General features: G+C 32.1%; 12 protein-coding genes across 12 annotated transcripts, besides 1 other annotated feature; 2 read left to right on the top strand and 10 right to left on the bottom strand.

Annotated features, from left to right (window-relative positions):
• Positions 1-29: 29 nt before the first annotated feature.
• On the bottom strand, positions 30-3594 carry TVAGG3_0828270 (phosphoribulokinase family protein-related protein family; the record flags this gene model as incomplete). The annotated part of the gene is made up of 1 exon (XM_001307120.1): positions 2257-2733. One exon carries the CDS (start codon positions 2731-2733, stop codon positions 2257-2259), a length of 477 nt encoding a protein of 158 aa, XP_001307121.1.
• A 97-nt stretch (positions 3595-3691) lies between these two features.
• Positions 3692-5396, bottom strand: TVAGG3_0828260 (dolichyl-phosphate-mannose-protein mannosyltransferase protein; the record flags this gene model as incomplete). Its single annotated transcript, XM_001307122.1, has 1 exon — positions 3713-5254. The coding sequence occupies one exon, from the start codon at positions 5252-5254 to the stop codon at positions 3713-3715; it is 1542 nt and encodes a 513-aa protein (XP_001307123.1).
• Positions 5397-5599: 203 nt separating this feature from the next.
• On the bottom strand, positions 5600-6286 carry TVAGG3_0828250 (translation initiation factor protein; the record flags this gene model as incomplete). The annotated part of the gene is made up of 1 exon (XM_001307123.2): positions 5600-6280. One exon carries the CDS (start codon positions 6278-6280, stop codon positions 5600-5602), a length of 681 nt encoding a protein of 226 aa, XP_001307124.1.
• Positions 6287-7463: 1177 nt separating this feature from the next.
• Positions 7464-8712, top strand: TVAGG3_0828240 (GDP-fucose import into Golgi lumen; the record flags this gene model as incomplete). Its single annotated transcript, XM_001307124.1, has 1 exon — positions 7497-8624. One exon carries the CDS (start codon positions 7497-7499, stop codon positions 8622-8624), a length of 1128 nt encoding a protein of 375 aa, XP_001307125.1.
• Positions 8713-8785: 73 nt separating this feature from the next.
• On the bottom strand, positions 8786-9103 carry TVAGG3_0828230 (uncharacterized protein; the record flags this gene model as incomplete). Its single annotated transcript, XM_001307125.1, has 1 exon — positions 8786-9103. One exon carries the CDS (start codon positions 9101-9103, stop codon positions 8786-8788), a length of 318 nt encoding a protein of 105 aa, XP_001307126.1.
• A 136-nt stretch (positions 9104-9239) lies between these two features.
• On the bottom strand, positions 9240-12653 carry TVAGG3_0828220 (VPS8 subunit of corvet complex family; the record flags this gene model as incomplete). The annotated part of the gene is made up of 1 exon (XM_001307126.1): positions 9259-12648. The coding sequence occupies one exon, from the start codon at positions 12646-12648 to the stop codon at positions 9259-9261; it is 3390 nt and encodes a 1129-aa protein (XP_001307127.1).
• A 1149-nt stretch (positions 12654-13802) lies between these two features.
• Positions 13803-15038, bottom strand: TVAGG3_0828210 (ankyrin repeat-like family; the record flags this gene model as incomplete). Its single annotated transcript, XM_001307127.1, has 1 exon — positions 13803-15038. One exon carries the CDS (start codon positions 15036-15038, stop codon positions 13803-13805), a length of 1236 nt encoding a protein of 411 aa, XP_001307128.1.
• A 126-nt stretch (positions 15039-15164) lies between these two features.
• Positions 15165-15682, bottom strand: TVAGG3_0828200 (protein of unknown function, DUF1304 family; the record flags this gene model as incomplete). Its single annotated transcript, XM_001307128.2, has 1 exon — positions 15227-15682. One exon carries the CDS (start codon positions 15680-15682, stop codon positions 15227-15229), a length of 456 nt encoding a protein of 151 aa, XP_001307129.1.
• A 70-nt stretch (positions 15683-15752) lies between these two features.
• Positions 15753-16402: a mobile genetic element.
• Positions 16403-16535: 133 nt separating this feature from the next.
• Positions 16536-17211, bottom strand: TVAGG3_0828180 (Staphylococcal complement inhibitor SCIN family; the record flags this gene model as incomplete). Its single annotated transcript, XM_001307129.1, has 1 exon — positions 16885-17211. The coding sequence occupies one exon, from the start codon at positions 17209-17211 to the stop codon at positions 16885-16887; it is 327 nt and encodes a 108-aa protein (XP_001307130.1).
• A 67-nt stretch (positions 17212-17278) lies between these two features.
• Positions 17279-18370, top strand: TVAGG3_0828170 (uncharacterized protein; the record flags this gene model as incomplete). The annotated part of the gene is made up of 1 exon (XM_001307130.1): positions 17752-18336. One exon carries the CDS (start codon positions 17752-17754, stop codon positions 18334-18336), a length of 585 nt encoding a protein of 194 aa, XP_001307131.1.
• Positions 18371-18689: 319 nt separating this feature from the next.
• TVAGG3_0828160 (suppressor of RPS4-RLD 1 family) lies at positions 18690-21299 on the bottom strand (the record flags this gene model as incomplete). Its single annotated transcript, XM_001307131.2, has 1 exon — positions 18708-21179. One exon carries the CDS (start codon positions 21177-21179, stop codon positions 18708-18710), a length of 2472 nt encoding a protein of 823 aa, XP_001307132.1.
• A 2394-nt stretch (positions 21300-23693) lies between these two features.
• Positions 23694-24706, bottom strand: TVAGG3_0828150 (nitronate monooxygenase family; the record flags this gene model as incomplete). The annotated part of the gene is made up of 1 exon (XM_001307132.2): positions 23750-24706. The coding sequence occupies one exon, from the start codon at positions 24704-24706 to the stop codon at positions 23750-23752; it is 957 nt and encodes a 318-aa protein (XP_001307133.1).
• Positions 24707-26288: the final 1582 nt, after the last annotated feature.

Genomic DNA, 26288 nt, shown 5'->3' with positions numbered 1-26288 from the left:
GTGTTATGAGAAAAATAAAAATTCTGAAGCTAATTTTGGGGCATACGATTATTTTTTCGAGAGTTAAAAATTGAAAATTTAGGTTATATTTCATGTGTATATGATTTTAATTTTTTGACGATAAATTTATCGTACGCCCCAAAATTTTTGCGATTCACCTTTGAAATCAGAATTGCGAATTTAAGGGTGCCGGATAATGTGGTGACGCGATTTCGAGTATTGCTCATAACTTCATTTGTAGTAAAGATATTAATGATATTGAAACATATATTAGTAGGGGATATACTAAGGTTTTTATTTCTATGTGATTGAAGTCTTGGATACTTCCAGTCCTCAGAAAACTGCTTCTCAATTTTCGTACTTGCTGACCTATCTAGTCCCTGGTTTTTCCATAGTATAGGCTGATACTGCAGGAATGATATCTAGGTGCTGCAATATGGAGAAAAAGTAATTTAAAAAAAAAAAAATTATACAAATTAATCAAAATAAAAATGATTTTATTGGCTTGAAAAGTGATGCTTTTATAATAGCTTTCATTTCACTTTCCGGCACCCTTAATTTCGTAATTTGAATAAATATCAAAATTATTTTTGTTGTTTTTCAATTAACTACTCGATGTATTCATTCATAAGTACTTTCATGCATGTACATACTGTTGCTGATGTGATTTAAACTAATTTTTGATATTATTCAAATGCTTATGGTAATTGCCGTCTTTTTTCTAATTGTTGAGTAATAAATAATGATTCTTGTCACTTTTCTTGACGCTTCTGATTTGTAATTAACTTGGCGGAAAGTGATTGACCACCAAAAACAACAACAGGTGTAAGACTACACTTTTGAACAGCCATGATACGACTCATTAAGTATGGTAATATCTTTTTTCCCGTTTACATTCCTTTCTGGAAGAGAATATCGTCGTTCTATTTATAATTGATGAGTAATAAGTAATAATTCACGTCGCTCTTCTTGAAGCTTCTAATTTGTCATGAACTTGGCTGCTTGACAATCAAAAACAATAACAGGGGTGAGGCCAAATTTTTAAACAGTCATGATACGACTCATTAAAAATTTTGACAAGGGAAGTAGTTTTCTGAAGTTTACAATTCATTTTAGGAAGAGAAAGTATTTGATCTTTCTCAAGCTGCTGGTGATGTTTGGGAACTTTTTTATGGAACATCAACTTCTCCAAAACCAATCACTGGGAAGAATGTTCGAGCGACATCAACAGAAAACGAGTGTTTCATTTTTAACAGTATATTCATTGAAATTACGACAAATAGTGCCATTTATTTTACGAAAACAAACAATAAATTTCTTAACTCAGATTGTTCATTTACTAACTGCAGTAGTATTGCAAATGGTGGATCTATATACTTTTCCTGTGATAGTTCCATTGTCCAATACCGAACATGTGGCTACAAATCAAAAACAAACTCTCAAGGACATCATTCATATGTTGAATTAGTTTCTAAATCAAATAATAAAAATTATCTTTATGAAAGTTCTTTTTATGAATGCGGAAATTTAGAAAAATCTTATACAAATCATCTTTGTTATGGAAATATTGAAGTTAAATCAATTAACACAAGTTTCTGTGAAGCAAAATATGACTCAGGAATACTTCTAACTATTCCAACAAGTCTAAGTAACGTAACATATTCATCATTTTGTAACACAACATCAAATTATTTAATTTTAGAATTAGATAATGGTAACTATAATTTTAATTTTTGTAATGTTTTGAATAATGAACACAAAGAATCTGATTATGGAACATTCTATGGAGGTGGATCAACTGTTCTTATTGAAAACTGTTCATTTCTTGGAAACACAGGACCAGGAAAAGAATTTTATCAAGATTATTCTGGTTCAATTACAGTTAAAGATTCTTTCTGTGACAGAATAACAGATAAAACATTTCAATTAGTTACAACAAATAATGTTGAAAATATATATTCTATTCATCATCTTTCACACTTTTCATCATATCTGTGTGAAGCAGAGTTTCCTATTTTAGATTTAGTGATAAAGAAGAATATTATCACAAAATATGAAATTGTTTATCATTATTCATATCATTTCATTACTTCTCTTTGTATTGTTTTAGTAATGAAATAAAATCTATTGTTCTTCCTATATCTCGATTTTTTGGTGCTGGTTTCAAGTAGAAACAGTTTGTTAGTTAGAATTATTTATTATTTTTTAAATTTATTCTTAGTACTTTAAGACAGAGACACAGCCGAACTCGCGAATTTACAAGATGGGCGGAACTTCTTCAAGAGAAATTGGATAGAACAAGTTGAGAATACTGATGGTTCGCTTTACCTCCTGTGTAGCTTCATAGGTGAGTGAATTGCGAATATTCTCATGTTCGTATGCAATTGTGGTATCAGAGAGTAAAGTGAGGCAGTATATAGAAAGAACTGGAAGTTCGTAAAACATTTCGAGCATTTCGATATTGCAATGGTATGAGAAGATGTTCTTCTCTTCACCAAATCGGACATGTGTCCATCGGTGGATTGTTGTTAGAGCAGAATAGACGCGGTACTTGTGTTCTATAATGATACGGAGGATGAGACGAAGATCTGATGTTGGGGAGCGGCGGCCGTTGTCGATAACAAGTGGAGCAGCGTAAATTGTAGTAACATGTGAAAGCTTGCGATGATTAAGACCTTCGCAAACCCACTTCAAACCATAAACCTTGCGCTCGAAGATGGCTTCGTTAAGCATTGGAATTGTATCGACTCCTATAAGCTTGTTATTATGCGAGATGGCATTCTGTATTATAAATAAAAACGCTGGTGCATTTTTGCAATATGTTCTAACATGATTATTAAAAAGATATTGAATACATTATTATCTGAAAACTCAAAATTAGAAGGAAATATGCAATTTATGAGCTCTGAAATCCATTTAAAGATATTAGAGCAAACATTAAATATTGTATCAGTAACAATGATTTCAAGAGAAAAATCCTTCAAAATTTAGCAAGGATTATAACAATTATCTTCGCTTGTAGAGTAGATTTCACCATTAAAGTTTGCTGTTTCAACTGCTTTCTTAACTTCTTCTGCCGAGTATATGTGTGAGAAATGTTGAATAATTTGTTCTTCTGGAGTTCCGCGATCTGAATTGTTCTCTTTGAGGAATTCAATGACATCGTTCTTAATCTTTTCATCTCTGTCTTCGCTTGATCTCATTGGAGGAGGTGCTGTTTCAATATGCTTTGGTGCTTGAGCGAAAGAGGAGTCTGGAGGTGTTCCTCTTGTTGTCTGTAAGTGTGTGAACAAAGCGTAAAGCATATGATAAGGAATTTGATCGAATTCAGTTATGGGTTTGATTGTGAATGAAGATATTCCATCTTCAATAGCAGTTGTAATTCTTCCAACAACAAAAACGTATGTTCCATCAGGAATTGGCTCCGGGTTATCATCAGAAATGAAATTCTTAACTTTGATACTGCCTGTACAATCATTATAGCGTTGTTTATTATTCAGAACGATAGATGTAAATATGTATATGCGACTTATGATATGTCAAATGATCACAATTACTTTGATTTTTTGTATAATTTAAAGAATGGACATCCACTCAAAAATTAGGAATAAATTTCTATGTTTTTAATTGTTTTATACTTAGTTTTTCATAATAACTGAACCATTTGTTAAATTATTTAAAAATCTGGAAATTACGATATAATAAAAACAATTTATTCTTTAAGTTTAAGCCAGTGCTTATAAAATACAAGGAAATTGATATCAGGAACTGTCAATCCATAGCACCAGCAAGCAAACAACATAAAACCTAACAAAGAAAGAGAAATAAAAAGAGAAAACAAGAAAGAGCGAATCTTTGGTGGAATATACATTTCAGTGATGCAAACACAGATCATCATTGAAAAAATAAGTGGAATCGAGTAATGATACAAAAAAGTATCACGTCTAATGAGAATAAATGGTAAATATGAGAATAAATATCCATAAACAAAAAGAGATAATGATGAATTACGATCATTTGTCAGAAATACCGAAATAATTGCAAATAAAGTGAATCCAAACAAGATTGGCCACAAGAAAGGATTACCAGCGCATGCAATATAATGTTTCTGATCATCAGATATCCAGTAAAGTAACCAATTTGATGAAACAAGAGGCCATGAGTACCATTTTGAAGCGTAAGGGTGTCCTTTCTTTGTTTCAAGGTTCCTCTTTTGGCTTGTAAATAGTAATGTTACTATTCTCCATAGAAAAGAAGAGCCTGTGAATCTTTTATGCCATTTAGGGTCCTCTCTTGAGACAAGAGAGTCACGAATGCAATCAGGAATATTTGTAGCATTAACTGGTTCATAAGGAAGTATAGATAAATGTACATAATATGATGAAAATAATACAACTGAAGCTCCTGCGATAATAATGAGACATCTGATATAAGCATCCTTTGCTCTTGTAAAGCTCATTATTTTGCTATAGTTTTGGAACTGTCTGAATAAAGCTAGTAAGATTAATCCACCTGCTGTTAATTTACTTGAAATTGCGAGGCCAATACATAAACTTTGAGCTATAAGAGTAACTATACTTGGATAATTTTCATAAACAAAGATAGAAAATATGGCAATTATTGAAAATAAATGAAGAATTCCATCTGTAACATATAATCTGCTTTCAGTAATTAGTAATTGATCTAAAGATGCAAAGCAAGCACACGTAAAAGCTGAGAATGATGATAAATGTGCAAATTTAACTGTTAAAAATGTGAAAACTGGAACTAAACCGGATAAAACAGCCGGTACTAGACGAAGAGTTGCGTATTCAAATGTAGGGAATTCTGCTTTTGTTTCTTGAAGTTTTTTGAAGTCAATATCTCCATTATAATTTCCTAAATATGCAAAAAATGCCATAATGAGCTTTGGTAATGGAGGATGGATATCTGTAAAGTATGTTCCTTTCATATAATTATTGATGTATGTACCAAAATGAACTTCATCGAAGACTGGAGTATTTGGATAGTAAATGCGAAAAGCTCTGAGGAAAACTCCGACGAAAATGAAGAAAACGACAGCTATTACATCAGATGTGACGAAATCTACTTGATTATTGAGTTGTGTTGGAATTATTTCTTTTAATATGCTTTTTGTGGATCTTTTTTGATGCTTCATACCATCTGATTGTATATTTAATGATCGTGGAAGTTCATTATCTGAATGTTCTCTTCCGGACGAATTACTAATCGCCGAAGATGAACTATCTTCCATAAAAAATGGAATGAATCAATAATAGAAATTCAAGAAGCATATATACATCATCATACGCATAGAATTCTTGAATAAAATATGGGTATTGAAGAGGGATTAATTCGAGATTGAATAAAACTAGACAATATTAGTTGCATTCTTCTTTACCATGGAAAGTTCAATTAAACCAAAGAATATTCTGGTTGTTTTGATAAAAATGTAGATAAAATATTTTGTTGAAACAGATATAAAGTATGAATTGTAGGTGCTTGTCATTCATCCAATTGATGGTTAGTGAAAAAACAATAAGAAAAATTAAAATTATCAAAATATGAGAATAAAAGTTTTATTTTCAAGAGTATGACTTTATTTATTTGGATGTGGGTGGTCATTCCTTTGCTTTGGTTTATGGTTTTGATTTGAGCTCTTTGGTCTTCTATCATTATGGCCTCTTCCACCGTTCTTTCTTGGTTGGTTTTCATTGGCTGGGGCTGTTTGCATTGGCTTAGCCTCTAAATTATTACCAAGAGGTCCAAGAACTTCCTTAATCTTTGCAGCAATTTCATCTTTTTCTTTATCATTCTCGAGTTTTCTTGTCCAAACGCCTAAACGTATTGTTGTTCCTCTATTGTTGTATTCTATTCCATTAATCTTATCAACTGGGAAAGTTGTGAAAACAGAAAGAACTAAATCCAACCATTTATTTTGAGCTTCTAAGATAACACCCTTTTCTTTATTTTTCTCGTTTGGATTTGGAATTTCAACTGTATACTGTGTACCGTTTTGGTTTGCCTGATCTTCCCACATTGGCTGAATTCCTTTCTGAAAAACATAGTAACGGCATGCTTTTGGAAGATCTGATGGTGGTTCAATTGAATTATAAATTGCAAAGAAATCTTCGTAGCTTGAGAAATCGGTCAATGGATGGATGAATTTTTCCCATGCAATATTGCTTTTTCCTTGTCCGCTTGGGATGCAATAAGAAAATGTCCAGGGTTTGCTCAACGCATGATGAGAAACGCCTTCAACTAAGTGTTTCGTGGTCATTTGTTTAAAAGGTGACTAAAAAAGTGACGGAAACTTCGAGCTCTGTCAATAAATTTTCCATCATGCATCATATCACGTCATAGATTTCGATTGTGTTATTGTTTGGCTCGCTATGTAATGAGTTTGTGGTTCGTTTAATACATCATTATGAAATAATTACTATATTTCATATGAAAAATGACTTATTTCGTTTAGCTACTTTAATACTTTAAGCCTTTATACAATATTCACATGCCAAATATAAGCTATTATTAATGATTCGCTCAGAAAATATACGCATCAAAACAATTTTGCTTGACTATATATAATAACATACAACCATACTTTTTGCTTAATGTCTAGGACATATTATAGAGTATGTCGTTATATGAGAACAAAAAAATTCAAAGATGAATAATATTGGAATTATTCAATTTAGTTTATATAAGAATATTTAACTATATTCTTTTAATATTGTGTAAACATTAAGTGGCTAATCTCAATTCTTATAATTTTGAAAAATGGATGAAATATATAAGGCAAAAAATGGTGTTGTAGATGAAAATTTAGTAAATATGGCTATAATTCTTGATCAAACTCTATTTCATTTAGTTGTTATTTATGTGTTTTAATTGCAAACACATAATTTTTTTATGAATTATGGGTATAGATATACTGGACCTAATTCGAAGATAGCTCTTGCAATTTTTTCATGGTTGATGTTGTGCTTCTAAACAAAGAATCATTTGCTTCGAAAGAAATACGAATAATATTTTATGATGAGAAAATAAGCTTGGAAATGGTAAACCCAATATCGGGCCAAGCCATTGGTATGATTTCAAGCTTATTTTGATTTCCAAAAAAATTTCAAAATCATAAAAATAACATGAAACACAACATTTTTTGTTTTAAAATTTTGTCATGACTAATTTTTTTTGATTCTTTTGAATTCAAATCAATTTTTTGCGATGAATCTCATCTTAAATAAAGAAATTAAATAATAGAAACAGAATTATTTTAACAAAATTCTATATATGTAACATTTGAACTATAATTTCCTCGAATATTTTCATTAATTTTAAAATTAAGGACAATGTTCTTGGAAGCTTTTTCAGATTTAGGTTTTTTGTTTTTTCGACCAGAATTCCATAAATCTTATTATTATTTTGACGGTAAACCTCTTTGATTCTATCAAAATGGAAAAAAACGTCACTTTTTATTTCGAACAAAACCATTCATGTCTAAGGAAGAGAATAATCAGCCATTAATCTCCAACAAATCACCAAAACAAGACGAAATACTAACGAAAACCATAGGAAAAACAATATTTGCTGTTACTTTTTATATGTCCATCTCAATTATCCTTGTTTTCCTAAACAGACTTGTCATGTCAGAGTCTAAAGAAAAAGCAGGCGCTTTATTCACGTCTTGGTATCAATTTATCGTTACTTACATCATTATCATCATTATTTCAACGTTTTGCCAAAATGTTCCCATCTTAAATATATTTCCTCCGATTAGATACGATTTTCAAACATTTGTCAAAGTTTTACCTGTTTGTGTAACATATCTCTTACAAATCGGTCTCAATAATAAATGCTTGCAATTTGTAAGTGTTTCTGGCTACCAAGTCGTCCGATCCTTAACTATTCTTTTCAATATTTTATTAACTTACTTTATTTTAAACCAAACTACTTCTCTTAAGGCAGTTTTATGCTGTATCGGAGTTATCATCGGTTTCTTCTTTGGAGTAGAAGGAGAGATCGGATTAACATGGAAAGGATGCTTTTATGGCGTTGCATCTTCTTTATTCGTCGCTCTTTACTCAATTGTCGTAAAAAAGACTCTCAAATCATTGGACAACAACGAATACGTACTTATCGAATACAATACTCCAATAGCTATCATTGCTTTTATTCCTTTAATTTATTTCAACGGAGAATTTGAAGTTTTGACAAGAAAACTTTCAGCCAATTTCTGGATCATGCAAACACTTGCTGGTGTGGTCGGATTCCTTATAAATATCGCGATTTTTATTAATATTAACGTTACGTCTCCTCTTACGCATAATCTTGCCGGAACTGTTAAGGCTTGCATTCAGACAATCCTTGCGTTCTATATTTTCCCAAGTAGTGAAAAAATGACGATCAAAAAATTTATTGGAACAGTTATGATCATTGCTTTCTCAGGGCTTTACTCCGTTGTCCGTACTCTTGAAATGAAGGCAAAGAATGCTGCTCCTGCTAATCCAGTTGCTTTTAATCCTCAAAATGAAACAAAAAACAAAGGAAATAATGACCAAGAAGATAGTGAAGTAGAGCCTGATCCTGATGTCCCAAAAAAACGTCAACAGGAAGCTCAGTAGAGCCCTCATAAATTATTTTATAAATTTTTTTGTATGTATTAATAAAAACAGTCATTAACAGCCTATTTAGAAGCACATTGATATGATGTATAGCTCATTTTTCGTATTAACAAAAATAATTATTTTTTTTTTCTGTATTTCGATAATTAACAAACAGTTTATTAATTAAATGTTGATAGAACATCTCTTAGTCTTTCAAGTCTCTCTAACTCTTTTTGTGCCGCTTCGTAAGTGGCTCTAATTTGATCATAATTTGAATCTTTAAGCTTTTGAAGTTGAATTTTATTTTCGTTTTGAAGCTCGGCAATATTTCGTTGCCATTGATCAACTGTTTCTCCAAATTCAATAACTTTTTGATTATATTGCTCTTCTTCTTTTGTTGTTTCTAATTTCTGTAGTTCCCAAAACTTAGTAAGACTTGCTTGATACTTTTCCTTATAATCAATATTCTTCTCATGGATACCTTGTAACTTTGTCATTTAATGTGGCCGTTTATTTATTAAAAAAATTATTGTCAGATTTTTTTTGATTTACAAATTTTGTCAGAAAAAAATTTTTTTTTCGAAGTTGATAAAAATTAAAAAATCATTTTTTTAAATTAAAGTTGAGGAGTTACAGGTATAGCATCTGGTAACTATTTCTTCTTATTCGACAAAGTTCTGCTGGATGTTGATGTTTCACTGTATTCATTTTGGAAATAAGTTGCAGAGCTGTTCAACGACGTATTATCAGCAGAATTCTTTCTTGGAGGGACTTTCATACCATGATCTACTCTCTGAAGCTTCCTTACTCTTACAGAAGCTCCTCTATCGAATTTCATTTTTCTCTTTCTATTCATTTCTTCTTGTTTCTCTCCTTTACAGACCGGGCATATTTTATCTGCACCGCATGTTGCATTATTGTGGAAACAATGTCCGCATTCGTAACATTTCATTCCGACTCCGCCAGCACCGTTAATTGGCTGCTTGCACATACCACAAACAGCGTTATCAATGATAATACCTCTTGTTCTCGTCAGTTCCGCGAGTTCTCTCATCTTTCTACAGTCTTCCATGTAAATACTTTCGACATTCTGGGATAAATTGTATCTGTAACCCAAATATCCAATAAGGAATGAGAAAATATTCCTGTACTGTGAAGAATTAAGAGCTCTGAACTCTTGGCGAAGCAAACTAAATATTAAATCAACATTTGCTCGTCCTAGAGCTTCCACAATGAAGTAAGCAAAGAACAGAGCAATTGCTTGCTTCGTTTGTGGTGATGATTTGTTCTGGGAAAGCCAAATTGGCAACTGGAAACTTTGGAAAAGTGTTTTCCACATTTTTGTAACGATATCTTTAGCGTTTGGTGCTTTTTCTGCTGTTGTCAGGGCCATTTTGATATTTTCAAGGGCGTCTTTCAAAAGTGGCTCTTCTTGGACTCTATCTGCTGATGTCAGAATTATTTCTTGGCCGGACTGGATCAACGTTACTAGCAATCTCTCGTTCTCACCTGCCATGAGCTCAATGGCCTTTTGCGACTCACTTTGCAACATATAAATTTTGATACTTCCTTTGAGAACGGAATTGGAGAGGCAGGCTTCTAAGGCGGCATCTAAGTTGATATCTGGTGTTTCATCAAGGTATTTGACGACTTTTTCTGGTGCATATTTGCACATCAAGACAAAGTAACGAGTTCTGTCAGTTTGAGTAAGTATAAAGTCATATTTAGAGCCAATCATTGCTGCCAGATATAACCATTCGCAAAAAGTGTTGCATACAGTTCCAATATTGTTATGAAGTGTTGGAACGTACTCGTTAACGATGCGGACGGCGTTTTCTGGGCTTGCAATGATGAATGACTGTATGTAATTCGTGAAAGCTTTGATGAGAGAGCTGTTATTCGCTTCAATTTGGTCAGGAGTCATGTTTTTGTTCTCTTTGATGTAGTGATCGTCGAAATATTTGAATAACTGACAAGTATTTTCACGATTCATTGACATCATACGGATATTTGATTCATGATCGTTTTTAGCTGAAGGGAGAAGGCTTGAGAACCCTGCGCCTTCGATGTATGACTTCAACCTATCGAGTTGGATGTAGTTTGGATATTGTTGGGCTGCGAGTTTCAGTAAATTAATGCGATGTTCGCTCCAGCCGTAACTGTTGAAGATCCAGTGCATTGCTATTGGAATGACAGGTGGTGGAATGCGTTGTCCTGTTGAATTTATGATCTGGAAGCATGTTTCAAGGATATGTTCGATTAAATCGTAATCTTCAGTGCAAACTGTTCTAAGAATTGCATCGATTACGCCTTCTTGTGTTATAACAACACCATTGGCAAGCTTTACAGGAAGTAACGAAAGAACTTTGTTGATAAAAACGTTTGCGTTCTTCCAATCAGCCTTTAAAACGGTTCTTAAGCGTTCAAATGAACCGTTAACATATGTAAATGTCCAATAAACCAAAACGCCAAGGATTCTTTGGTCAATTCCTGGAATTGCTTCGTTAATGAAGACAATATCCATGAATTCCTTGAGTTTTCCATTCTCTAAGTATATATTGCATGGTTCTATGGCGTTGTGGTATATTGAAATTGAGAGTTTCAGGTATAATTTGTACATTTTGTACTGATTTGCGATATCAAGCACTGTTTTGGCACTTTCCGGTGTGTATTCGACACAAGAAAGATAACTTTCGCATTCAGAAAGCTTGTTCATTGAGTTATATAATTCTGCAAATTTAATAACGATTTTTGCTGGAGCTTGAGGTATGAATATGGATCCCTGACGGCCAAAGATGAGGCTGAAGTAGAAAGGAAGACGATTTTCCTTCTCAAAGTAGTTATATGCTGTAGAAAACACGAAATCACGCATTCCGAACGCGTTTGCTGTAGTAAATATCCATTCTGCGACTTCTTCTGTTTGAGCGCTCTTAAGTGATTCAGTCAACATTGGACCAACAGTATCAACTAATTGGATACAGCGGATATTTGGATTTGTACTGACACCGAAGTAATCAACAGCTGTACCAGCGTAGATAGTAATAGCCGTTGAGAAGCATTCGATGAATAGTTTCTTGTCAAAATATTCTTGAAGTAACTTCTTCCAGTCGAAGAGAGTCATTTCAATTATTCCTCTCTTGCCGATGAAGAATATTTGATCTTTCTGACCAAATATGATGGAAGACTTCTTAATCAGATCTGTAATGTTCGCATTTTGGTATTTTTGCACGATTTTGGAGGAACAGTTAAAGAGTAAGAGAGAGCCGTTGGTTAGAGTTGCAGCAGCCAAATTACAGCTGCAGAAAGCAATATTAGTTATTGTTGCTTCGAAACAGCATTCGCGAACGCATCCAGTTGTAAGGACATTCTCCATTCTAAATATCTTGCAGTATGGACCATCAGTTACGTAGATTTCTGGAACATCATCGCGTTTTGCGAGATAAAATTTCGGTTTCTGATCTCTCATGGCCTGATAAAATTGGTTAATGATATTATTTGCAGGAACAAAGATGTAGATAGCATTATCAGTTGAAATTATGAGATAGTTTGTCAGTTGATTATCAACTTTGGTAATATTGTTCGGAAACTTATATAATTCCATTTCATGGAGGTTACTTGAGATTTTTTTCTTAAAATTATACTTAAATAGGGTATTCTCGTTGTCAAATCCATAAAATGAATTATCTTCTTCGGTGTAAGCCACAAATTTGAGCTGGCGAGGTGTTCTAATACGATCAATCAATTTGTTTTTCACTAAATCCCAGTATGCAATTCCAGCATTTTCATGAACAGAAATTGCCTTTGTGCAATCATTGGATATAGTAATATCTAGGGCTGTTCCTAGATCAGTTGCTGTGTTTTTGATTGGCTTAGGTGACATATCATACGTCTGGCCGAAATATGGGGTCGAATTTCCTACAAGGAAAGAAAATGTGCTATTCTTCTGCGCAAATCCATAAGGGTTTTGGAGAAAGCATATATCATCAATAACGCGAAATCCATCGGTGCGACGGATTTCCAAAACACCTGAGGAATCGTTCATTGTAAAATATTTTTTGAGAATGTCAGAATTGAAATGTAAAATTTTGAGATTAATTTCATTCTATTATTATCAGATTGTACTTGAAAAATTAAATGTTATCGGAGAAAACATTCTCAGAAAATTATTTTTTAGTGCTTTTGATCGCATATTAACCAATATCAATATCCTGTCTAGGCGATATAAAATCACGCTCAAAAAATATTTCTTAGGGAATTTAATTGATTAATTTTGCAAATTACCTCAGACTTTTCAGAGGATTGAGTTGCCACTCAATCCTCTGAAATAGTCTGTGGTAATTTTTAGTCTCTACACTATTTCAATATAAGCTCCATTTTTAAACAGTTTTTAAAAATCGAGCATTGAAAAGTGTGATGAGACTTTATTTTTTAAGGATGAAATGAGATTCTTTATCTACTGCCTTTATAGGATATAAGAAATATTATATAAATTAAAATCGGGTTAATTTTTTCAAAGTTGATGAAAATTAATTTGGATTTTATAATTTATAGATTATGATGCTATTATTTGCAAATAAATTCTAACGTATTTATTGTGAGCTATATGCAAAAGTGGTTTTATTTTTCTGATAATTATCTTTACTAAAGTTTCTAGTAAAATTGGAACCATACAATATATCACATTTTCACCAATGAATACTTTTACAATTTTGTATTCCTTTCAATTCATAAATTCAATTCAAATTGTATTAAAGTCTTATAGTTTTTAATTATTAGAATAATATACTAGTATGTTGAATTTGAAATTTTTTTGATCGTACATAAAATACGAAAAATTGAAAAATATCACAGACGAAAAACATTTCAACTCTTAGATTCATTGAACAAATCTTAAACAGATATAATAAACCCAATACCTAGTGTATTCTTTGTGGAACAAATTCCTATTTTATTCATACATTATCTTCATTTTTTTTATATCCAAACTAATTAAAGCCATAACATACATATTTAAACAAATAAATTTATTAATATCCATTAGTATTATCAAATCCTTAGCGAAGATTTCAAAAAAGCCCGTTAGAAAGATTTTTCAATACGATTAGAAAAAAACAAACATTACATAAATGCTAATCTAATTGAAATATATGCTATACGAGAGTTGTTTATTCTAATATTATAATACATACATATGGTTCACGCGTTTGTCATTGCGATTTTGAATTTAATCCATTGTTGTTCTGATGGAGATAAAAGAGGGAGAATATTATTATAAAAGTTATCAGTGACTTCGCACTTATTTTCGAGCAACAAGAAAATTACTTCAATTTGAGTGCATTTTTCTAGGGCATCATCTGGTATTTGGCATCCATTATCAATAAGTAACTTTGCTGCTTCAAGATGGATCCTACCATCGATGTTTGCAAATGTTAATTTGTTGCATTCTTTGAAAGCGTAAGGAATAAACTCTGTCGGCAAGCGGATATTGTCTATTTTAATTCCAGCTGTTATGCAGTATACTAAGAAACGTGCATTATGAGTACTTTCCAGTATTTTCTTGAACTCATTTTTCGTTTCTTCAAGAGAATGACGTTCTGCGAACTTTGCTATGCAATGATCAGCTATTTTTGTATTGCATGAGTTTAGTGCTGCAAGAATATTTGTACTACTCTTTCCTCCAGCCGTTTCAAATAATCTTATAATTTCCATATTACCAATTTCGATAGCTTTTGTCATAATTTCTGGTGAGACAATTGCTCCATGTTGTATTAAGTGCTTTGCGCATTTCAAAGAGGAAAATTGTGCAGCAATATACAAAGGTAAATAGAGATCTCCTTCAATTGAAGGTATTACCGGGATATCTGTAAAGGAAACATTGTAATCTGTAATCTCAAGAGATGTTAAGTAGTTGATATCATCGTTTTTGATATGAAAACGTAAAGAATTATTTACAATATCATTTTCAAGTAAATATTTTTGTTGCTCATCTGTAAGAGATAAAAAATCATGCAGTTCTTGATTTCCTTCTGTGAGATTAATCTGCGAAAGATTTACTTTTGGAAAATATAGTAAGAAAGGCTTGATTTTTTCAGGAAAAGGGCATGTATTGAGAACATTTTCTATAAAATTTAATTGAATAAGTCCGTTTTTATAAAGTAAATATGCAATTTTTGGTGAATTAATGAGTTGAAAATTGTTGATTGAAGGAATTTCGGACTGATGACTAATGAAATATTCTGCTAAGTCATTTTGATTGATTTTGTTTGAAAACGGGTCGATACCAAGTTCTTTAAATTTTGGATAATTTTTTTCTATGAATCTTTTCTTTTCTGCCGTACCACAGTACTTTGTGCATGAAAACATTTCGTTTGCTGCAGCAACCAAATCGAATTCCTGAGGAATTTCAACAGATGATAATTGTGGTACGTACATTCTCTATTAATGATCCAAAGAATGGCTTAATCACCTTTCAAAAAAATATTACTATTAATTTATTAGAAAAATAGTCTTTAAAAATTGGACTTAATGAAATGAAAAAAAAATTATAAGAATTTATTCAGTTAAAAATAATGATATTAGCCGAATATAAGTAAATTGTTAATATTTAACACGGGAGAAACTTATTTGAAAGAAAGAAGGAGGCAAACCAAGGCAGTTAATGGAGGTGTGAACAAAATTGTTGCATTTAACCAGTTCTGTGGATATGCAGCAAAAACGTAGAGACCAACAAAGCATTTTGGTCCAAGTCCGCAAACAACCCAAGGTAAAGCGTATCTGCCAATACGAGCGAAGTAGTATGAAGCGGCAATAATTGAAACAACTGAAAATGAGATAGAATATAAAGCAACAATTTTGGCCAGTGGCTCTGCATCGTCAACTTTATCACCTGGATATTTGAATAACTTTTGTGCAAATGCTGTCTTCCATCTGAACATGAGAAGATATGCAAGATAAAGGTGCATGAGGACTGAAATGAAGAGGAATATTAAACCAACTAAAATAAGTATTGCCATCAGCCAATTGTCACTTTTGAGCTCGACATTCATATTTTCCATTCTCGAAAGCCTAAGTTCCATTTTAATTGATTAACAGTGGTAAAAATTTTCACCATAATATCCTTCGGTTTCCTCGTTTCAAACTTGGAATGAGTGCGGGACAAATTTGCCAACTGTCACTTTTCAATAACCTTAAACTACGCTTTTCTAATTTTTTAAAAATAACCTTAAATTATATTTGAAGAAATTATGTCTATGATATATGTTTTATGCTAGAATCTTGGAGTTTTCATGCACTACACAAGAGCTCCAAGGTTCCAAGAGTGAATGCTCAATAGCAATTATAGAGATGTAACTTTTCAAAATGACTTTTACTGATTAAATTTAATCAATAGAAGACATTTTGAAAAGGTACCTCTACAATTAGATATACAAGAGATTCAAAGCTTCATTTCAGATAGATTTGAAACTTTGAAACTCTTGGTAGATTTTGAGTGAATGCTGACAATCATCTTTGAGAAGGTTTTCTTAAAGAAAACCTTCTCAAAGAGGTTTCTCAGGAGCCCTGAGGCTCCCTTTCGTAATGATTGGGAGCCTTGGGGCTCCTGAGACGAAGAATGGCTTCGCCGAATCTTTGATCAGCAGAGGCCAAATGAAAAGGCCTCTGCTGATGGATTCTCAGGAGCCCTGAGGCTCCCTTTCGTAATGATTGGGAGCCTTGGGGCTCCTGCAGCAGAGTATCGCTCTGCTCCATTAATTTTTTTAAAAAAAAGTGCCGTGTGGCAAATTTGTCCTGTTCCCTCCAAGTTTTAGGTGAAACTCATTCACAATCTAATAGGTATACTAACAAATTTAATTATGGTTCAAGTATGATTGCATTTGATCTGCAATAAAAAATTTCTGGCTAGTATTACATAATCATTTAACCTAATATCTAAGACTATTTTACTAAGTGTTAAAACATTATTTTATATGTAATTTCACTTAAATATAAGTAATTTTAAACAAAAAATAACAATAAATAAATTATAAGACATTGACTAACATACAATACGATTTTCCTAGAAAAATATATGATCAATCAATAAAAACTTATAGATTCTCTTATTATGGTATTTGATAACAATTTGAATTCAAGGATTAAGTCCAAAATTCGTGGAACTAGATCTATTATTTTCAGTAATGAAGTTTGCTTTCTTTTAGATGGTGATGCTTTTCCTTGGAATAAAAGATTTTGGAAGTTTCATGTTGATAGAAAAGAATATCAGAGTAATTTATAATAATTAAATTTTGGTTCTGAATTTCATCAACAGTTCTTCAACATCCAGTGCATATTTTGCTGTTTGGTATTCGTTTATTAAAGAGTCCCGTTTCTGAATTGCATTATCGTGCATTTCATGTAATTCATTAATTTCCGCTCTAAATTGTTCTACCATAGAACGCATTTTATCAACTAAATCTTGTAATTCTCTTTCTTCCTCTGTTTGTTCGAGACTACTTAGTTTCCAGTACTCCTCTGCTTTAGATTTATATTTCTGTTCATATGATGGTCCTGAATACTCATACTTTGTTGTTCTTGTACTATAATCATTAGAAAATCTATTCATCATTAATAAATTTTTAAACGTCTATTGAACTTCACCCAAAGATGTTACCCCCTAAATATTTTTTAATTCTCTTGATTGTTTTTCAATCAAGAGAATTCATGATTTTATGAATTCTATTAGAAGCAAAAGAAGATTATCCATTATGATCAATCACCTGATGATGTTTGGGAGCACTTTTACAATACACAACCTAATTCAGAACCAATTCAAGGTACAAACGTTCAAGCAAGATCAACAAATAATGAATGCTTCTTATATAACTGTATATTCATCACCATTACAACTAATAGTGCCATTTATTTTTCGAAAACAAACAATAAATTTCTTAACTCAGATTGTTCATTTACTAACTGCAGCAGTAATACAAATGGTGGATCTATATACTTTAACTGTGATAGTTCAATTGTTCAATACCGAACATGTGGCTATAAATCAAAAACAAACTCCTGGGGACATCATTCATATGTTTGGTTAGTTTCTAAATCAAATAATAAAAATTATCTTTATGAAAGTTCTTTTTATGAATGCGGAAATTTAGAAAAAATGAGAACAAATTATCTTTGGTATGGAAATATTGAAGTTAAATCAATCAACACAAGTTTCTGTGAAGCAGACTATGACTCAGGAATATATTTAGGTTATCCAACAAGTCTAAGTAATGTAACATATTCATCATTTTGTAACACAACATCAAATAATTTAATTTTAAATTTAATTTATGGTAACTATAATTTTAATTTTTGTAATGTTTTGAATAATGAACACAAAAAATCTGATTATGGAACATTCTGGGCAGTTGATTCAACTGTTCTTATTGAAAACTGTTCATTTCTTGGAAACACAGGATCAGGAGTAGAATTTTATCAAGATAGTTCTGGTTCAATTACTGTTAAAGATTCTTTCTGTGACAGAATAATAGATAAAACAAAAGGATCAGTTACAACAAATAATGTTGAAAATACATCTTCTATTCATAATCTTTCTCACTTTTCATCATATCTGTGTGAAGTTGATTATCCTATTTTAGATTTAGAGATAAAGAAGAATATTATCACAAAATATGAAATTATTTATCATTATTCATATCATTTCATTACTTCTCTTTGTATTGTTTTAGTAAAATCATAAAATTAATTAAATATACTGTTTATTTGCAGAATCAGTTCATTAATTTAAAATATTTACGTTATTTCCTCCATTCGTCTTCCTCCGGTTTAAATTCTGAAGCAATAGGCAGGCAGTATATGATATATTAATGCTACCATAATGCTTATTCAGAGAAATAATACATTTAAGTGTTAAAAATACGAAATATCACTTTTATTGCAAAGAGAACGAAATTCTGTATAACTTGTTGTCAGAACTGAAATCTTATTCTAATTATATCATCTCATCATTTAACATTTTCTGTGATTAAAATGCATAAATGGTAAGATTATGAATAGTATTTTTTAATATGAAATAAATACACACAATAAAAATTAATATAAAAAATATTTTTATTTGTCTAAAGATGAATCAAAATTTGTTTGTTGAATATTCATAAGATCAAACAAATATTTAGATGTTGGCATGCGACGCCAAAATTCGATTGATGAAGTAGAATATAATTTAGAAAGACCTTTGTGATCGAAGTGATCGGTAAGTAATGAATCCAAGCCAACAATGTATGGGTCAATCATGTGACGAATGAATAATTCGGTCGAGTGGTCGTTGTCAAGACGATCAACTTCGATACCATGGTTACTAATCATGAATGCTTGAATAATACTGTAACTGAATTCAACATTGTAGTTAGTCAAGATGAAACTAGACCAGATAAGTTGAAGTGTGACACATAATGCACGGATCTGTTTAGGACGTTCAAGGATGTCAAACATGTTAAACCAACTTCGTTCAAGATATTTGTCGATGTTATCAAGAACTTCTAAGTTACATGTTGGAAAAATACTAAAATCACAACCACGTGAACCAAGATTCTTGTAACGAATGTATGTAGTCTCTTGTTCAACAAACCGACGTGAAAATGTGAATTCGTCAACACCAAAATCGTATTCGGAACAATCGACGTTCTCAAGAGGTGTTGACAATGATAAAAGTTGACGCATTTTCTCAAATGCTGGTTTGATAATACCGAAAAAGCGTGGTGATTTTCGTTCATAGCGTTGAAGAGAGATTTGTGGTGTCAGAGATAATGAAATATTGTTTTTGCTAGAACGGTGAAGAACTGGATGACGAAGGTCAACAAATGATAAGATTTGACATGAAATATCAACAATATCACAAAACAGTGTCATCTTGGACTTTTTAAGATTCTTCTGCATACAAAATGTGATGTAAAGGGTAACTAAACCAAGTGCACGAACTAAACGTGGATTAGATGTGTATTCCATAACGTGTGGAATGCATCGTTGACCAATTCGGTCGGAATCTTCAATAAGTTTATGAAGAATTTCGTCTTGTTCAAGAGACAATGGGATATCAAAATGTGTTTCTTCGTTTTCTTTTGAACATTCTTGACATTTTGATTCAAGGTCCTCAATATAAAAATGAAATTTGTCAATAGGTTCAGAAAAATGATGAACAAAGCGATGAATAAATAAATATGTATAAAAAACGGTTTCTCGAATATTATCAAAATGGATACTTTCGTTGAAGTTGTATAATATTCCTGAAATATGATCGTTTGCAATAGATTTGTCGCATGTGTCAACAAACAAATCATTACAAAAAATTTTGTAAAGACCCAATATTTTTGAATATGCTGATTCAAACTTGCCAAGATGAAAATGACAAATAGCCGAGTTTTTAATTGTCTCGTAATCATCTGGTTTCTGTGTTAATGCCAAATCGTAATAATGTTGTGCAATTTTCAATTCACCGATATCAAACAAAAAATCAGCAGTAACACGTAAAAGAAAGAATGTAGGAGAAATTTCGACTGCGCGAAGAATATGTTTGCGTGCTTCTTGTGTGAAATAATATCCTTTAGATCGTAAGATTAAATAATGACAATAATGTTTCCGGTGATCATTGTCAATTTGGCATCGTTCGATTGCATCGCTAGCTCGAAGTATGTCACCAACGGAATAAAGACATTCAGCAATGTAAAGCCAAATACGATCTGTGTAACATTGTTCTGGAACACTCTTGAAGTCTTGTAATGCAAGTGAATACAAACCACGTGACATGTGCATCTTACCTCGTTCTGCAATAGACTCGAAGTCTGTTGGTGTATTAAGGATAGCTTTGCTGATCTTAGAAATAGCTTCAAAGACATGTCTTGTAGATGCTAATGCGATCGAAAGAAATTTTAATGCATCTGTTTCGATTTCTTGTGGAAATTCTCGGTCAAGATCTTCAATACACTTAGTCCAGCGACCGGACAAGCAGTACGCAATTCCACGACCTCGGTATGCTTCCAAGTTGTTAGGATCTTTATCGAGTATAAGTGAAAAGTATGTTAATGCAGATGCCAAACTGTTGTTTCGAAGTTCAGAGTATGCCGTGTCGATGTCGTAATCTGATAAGTTGATTTCTTGATCGAAATTGATGTATGTGTCTATGATGTATGGAACATCGAACTTATGTTTCAAAATATTCGCTCGTAAGTTTTGATTTTGAATTAAACTATTAATAATGCTTGCGTCTTTCACGTCAATAAGAATAGTTGATGCAGTACACCATATTTTGATTGCTTCTTGCTCGTTATTCATCCAGAGGTGAATAATTCCTTGAATGTAGTACAAAAGTCCAATATTTTTCGATATCTTTTGTGTTTCTGCACATTTCTTGAGCGCTGCGCGTACAGATTCTAAATGTAGAAGACAAAGAGCTAATTTGAGATTGACCAAGACGTATTCGGCTGCTGTATTCGCTTGTCGTTGCTCTAAATCGAGAACATCCATAAGATTTGATACATTGCCTCTCTTCAATTCGGCTGATACATCGTGAAGAGAAGCAAAATTCATCAACGATATTCTGCTGAATGAAAATCTTGATAAAATATAGAATTGTAATTATAAATACTATTCCTTTTTTATATAAATTTGTTCATTTAGCTCATTTTTTTTTCCCTTCTCCCATTTTTTTTTCAAACATTCATTTGGAATAGGTGAGATCACACTCTGGCCAGTTGCGTTATGCATTTAAGTAAAATAAGACAATCTGAAAGATATCTAAAAAAACATTTTACAATTGGTCCGGTTCAAGGAGTTAAGAGACTTTCTAATCAATATTTTTATCAAATCATGGTTGTGTTGCTTCTTGTTAGGCAAAATCTGATATTTTTATTGAAGTTCAATATTTACTTGAAAATTGGGATTAAAAGGATCAATACAATACAAACCAATATGAGTGAGTCTTATACTTACCATTCATTTTAGTTTGAAAGCCAGGAAATATGGTTTGATTCCAACTAGCTAAGAAATCTAATCAATGAATTATACAAATGACATACATCAATAAGACATTGAGATGTCAACCATAATCATATCTGAACGCAAATTTTTTCATTAAAATTTCATTTTCTTTAAGTAGTCTTTCTTTATTTATCGCAATGATAAGCCAATTCAACAACTTAGCATATGTTGGTCATATTGGATGGAGTGCACATATATTTTATATAATTCTTTATATTTGTGTGTTCACTAGAGACGTTAGCTACCATGATATATTCCATCGTACATTATATATAAATAGACAATAAATACCATGAAAATATAATATTTTAAAGATATTTTCCATGGAAATCGGAGATATTTTTTTATTTTATGGCTGAATATTTAAAATTTTGTTCATTGGCGTTCAAACACATCTAACCTAATACAATTTCATTAAGCGATTTATTAGTTCGATTGATGTCGGAATTGAGAATATCGTTAATTTTACGTCATTTTTTATCCAAGAATTGAACTTTATTTAAAATATTTACAAACTTTGCTTACTAATGAAATCCTATACCGACCAACCAAAAAGTCGTTGCATGATTACATAATTCTGAGCCCCAATCAAAAGTGAAATGAAAATCAAACATGAGTTAGAATCAAAACTCCAGCCAAATCAGAAGCATTTACATCTAGATACATCTCCCAACAATATTTGGGTGATGTTTTATCCAGATACAACAAATCCCGAACCAATTTCAGGTACAAACAAAGGTGTTACAAATGAAGGAGATTGCTTCATATACAATAGTATGTTTTTCAATTTTACTTCGAAAACTGCTATTTATTTCCTAAATAATAACATGTTTAAATTTCTCATCTCTGATTGTATTTTTTCGAACTGTAGCTCTCCGAATCATGCTGGAGCAGTTCAAATTACAGGGAGTGGTTCTGTTGTTCAATATAGATCTTGCTGCTATAAATCAATAAATAGGCTTCCCACAAATTCTGAAAATGGACATCATTCCTATATCAAATTAGATTCTTTCAATTATATAAATTATATTTTTGACTGTTCATTTCATTCATGTGGTAATATTGAAAATTCCCATACCAATTATCTTTATAACGGAGATATTGAAGTTAAATCAATCAACACAAGTGTATGCAAGGCCCAATATAGTTCAGGTATTTACATTATGTCAAATAATGTTCTTTGCAAAATAAAACAATCATCATTCTATAACACAACATCTACTAATGACATATTTTGTATCGACAAATTGCATTTTGCTTTTTGTAATGTTTTGAAAAATGAAGTTCAAAATGGTAAAGGAATATTTTATGTTATTCAATCCGCAGTTATCGAAAATTGCTCAATTCTTTGCAACTCAGGCAAAGTTTTTCATACTGACATTGATACTATCAATGTTAAAAATGTATTTTGCGACAAAATGAATGGATATATGAATGTTAAAATAGAGAATATTTGGAACACATATTCAATTAATAATCACAATCATTATTCTTCATATCTATGTGAAGGTCAATATCAATATCATAAAGAAGATACAATAAATAAAAAAGCCACTGAATCATTTCTGCAAATGAGTTTCTCAATTAGAAGATTGAGAGTATAAGAAATAGAAATCAGGAACATTTTTAAGAATACAAATCATATACATCTCTCATTGTTCTTCTTTAACTTATAAACTAGTTTATTGTGATATGAATTGCATAGATTTCAAGATAATGTAAATATTTTTTTGTAAGGAATCATAATGCATTTATTTTGATCTCCTTCGGAAGCCTTCGATCAGGATTTTCATTGCGTTGTGCTCAGCATCAGGAAAAAAGGTGAGTGATTCTATAACATATATTCACATGATAATATTTATTTCATATTAAAAATGTTAGATGTTTTGATATGTTATTTAGCATTTATGAGGTGCTTATTAACATCATCTATTTATATTTCAGTAGTCATGATAGTGGAAATAAAAATCGCCTTCAAAAACAATGAATTATTTTTTGAAAATTAATAATAAGATAAATCTATAAAAATTAATGGTTAAATGAATGTTAAAAAAGAATAGGAGATTATTATCAAATATATATAGGTTTACTTATTAATATAATTTGCAAATATTCGGAGTTCAAAATACTGGATATCCAGCTTTGACCTTTTCATTGTATTCAGCAACAATACGCTCAACAACAGTCTTTGCGGATGTAATATCCTTGAATAAGGAAGCAATTTGTCCAATTTCGAGTTCTCCTTCCTTCATATCACCAAGGAACATTCCCTTCCTTGATCTTCCTCTTCCAAGTAAATCGCTTAATTCTTTGTAAGAAGCACCACGATCTTCGAAAGATTTGACTTGTTTGTAGAAATCGTTCTTGATAAGACGTGTTGCGACAATCTTCTTGAGAGAAAGCATTGTATCGCCTTCTTTGAGGCTTGCGCAAAGCTTCTTGAAGTTTTCATGAGCAGAACTTTCTTGTGTCATAGCAAAACGAGTTCCAACTTGAATACCTTCAGCACCAAGGGCCATAGCAGCTAACATGCCACCTCCTGTGCCAATGCCGCCTGCAGCAATTAAAGGAATATCAACTGCCTTGCGAACATGAGGGATTAATGTCATTGTAGATGTTTCTTCTGCACCATTGTGACCACCTGCCTCGAAACCTTCAGCAACAACAGCATCTACGCCTGCTTCTTGTGATTTAATTGCAAATTTACTGCTTGAAGTAACGTGAACGACCTTAATTCCGTTGTTTTTAAGTGTTTTAGTCCATGTCTTTGGATTTCCTGCTGATGTGAAGACGACAGGAACTTTATTATCGATAATAATTTTCATTACTTTCTCAACTTCTGGCAACATCATTGGAACATTGACACCAAATGGCTTATCTGTAGCTGCTTTGCACTTCTTGATATGTTCTGAGAGAAGATCTGGAGTCATACTGCCAGATCCGATTAATCCGAGGCCTCCTGCGTTAGATACAGCAGAAGCAAGCTTCCAGCCACTGCACCATACCATGCCACCTGAAATGATCGGGTATTTGATTCCGAATAACTTGGTGATTCGATTACTTGCGTTCGAGATCATTTTTTGATTTTTGTCTGGCTAACTATAGGGGGCTGCATTCAATTAAAATCTGTCACAATGACCTATGATCACCTGCATTCAATTATCTTATCTCAAATTTTTAAATTGACATAAATTAAAGTTGACAGATATCACATTTTGATCATATTTACTTCAATACATATTTGAAATAACGGAAATTTCTCTCAATTTTGAGAGAAAACTGTTCTACCCATAATAACTAATATTAACGAAACACAGTTAATGTTTAGAAATTTTAATTAAGTCTGTTTTCTCTCAAAATTTTATGAATAAGGTTCATTTTATCTCACCCATCAAAAATTTTTTAACAACAAACAATAATATAATTTAATCTATAAGAGAGAATCGACATCTATATCGAATATGCAAACCAGTATAACATTGACGAGGGAGAGTACCATCTCGATATTATATATGAACGGAAAAATGCAACTGTTAAAATCATAAAAATAGAAGACCTTGGAGAAAACGTTTATATTTCTACAAAATATAACAACTTGGCATGGTATAGATTTATGAGGATGTTAATCAGCCTGCAGCATATCCAGTACACCCGGACTTTTATGAAGTCGAAAACCCTAATGAACATATGAAAATGTTTTCGACTCAGATGCTATTATTTGTTCATGCTTCATTTTCTGGCGCCCAAAACTCTTTTTTATGCTTGGCAAATGACTTTTACGAAAAACCTACAAAGTTATACGAACCACCAAGTGGAAGTATTTCAGACTTTCAAGTATGGTTTACAACAGATGGAAGAAAGAGAATAGTTCCATTATACCATGCGTTTTACTTAGAACTTAGTTTCATATACAACTACTATCGAACGGTAAAAATATAATTTTTTAATACGGTTGAGGTGTTGGATTTGGTTGCCAACTGACTGTGGTGCAGGTTCAGGCTGTTGTATAACAGGAGCTGTTTCTTCTGGTTCAGGGTCTTTAGGTATAATACCAACAAACTGACCTATCTTTTACCATATTTTGACTCCGTTCCAAATTCCTCTTCCTACGGTTTTTATTCCATTCCATATACCTCTTCCAACTCTTCTGAAGAAGTTTCCAATACTACTGAAGAAACCCATTTTACTATATGTAAAAATCTAATGTCCGCCTGTCTCTTACGTTTCCTGTTGAGTTCCATAGCATTCTTTAACTGGAGCTCATACATTCTGTTTCTCCTCTGGTAGAAAACATATTCTGGGTCAACTCCTGTTTCGCGTCATCTGCATAGAGTTGTTTATATCCCACTTCAGGGTTTGTATAAAACTCTTTCCATCTCATATTTGCATACCATGGTGGCAAACCTAACGCGGCGTCATTTGACATGGCAGTTTGCATTTGTACATCTGTTGGCCTTGACCATAGTTTGCCATTGCAGTTTGTATTCTAACTTCATTTGGAATATTCTCTGGGTTTGGTTGTCCAGGTTGCTGTGCATTCGCTAAGTTCTGTGCGTCCATTTAATATTAGATAAAAATATCTCTTACGAGTACATATACTGGACATTTGCAGGCATTGGTTCATCTTCATATTCTCTATATCTTTCTGCCACGTCAAAT

This window comes from Trichomonas vaginalis, chromosome VI, assembly GCF_026262505.1.
Source record: "Trichomonas vaginalis G3 chromosome VI, whole genome shotgun sequence".
Classification (NCBI taxonomy): Eukaryota; Parabasalia; order Trichomonadida; family Trichomonadidae; genus Trichomonas; species Trichomonas vaginalis.
This window is presented reverse-complemented; position numbering and strand designations above follow the sequence as displayed.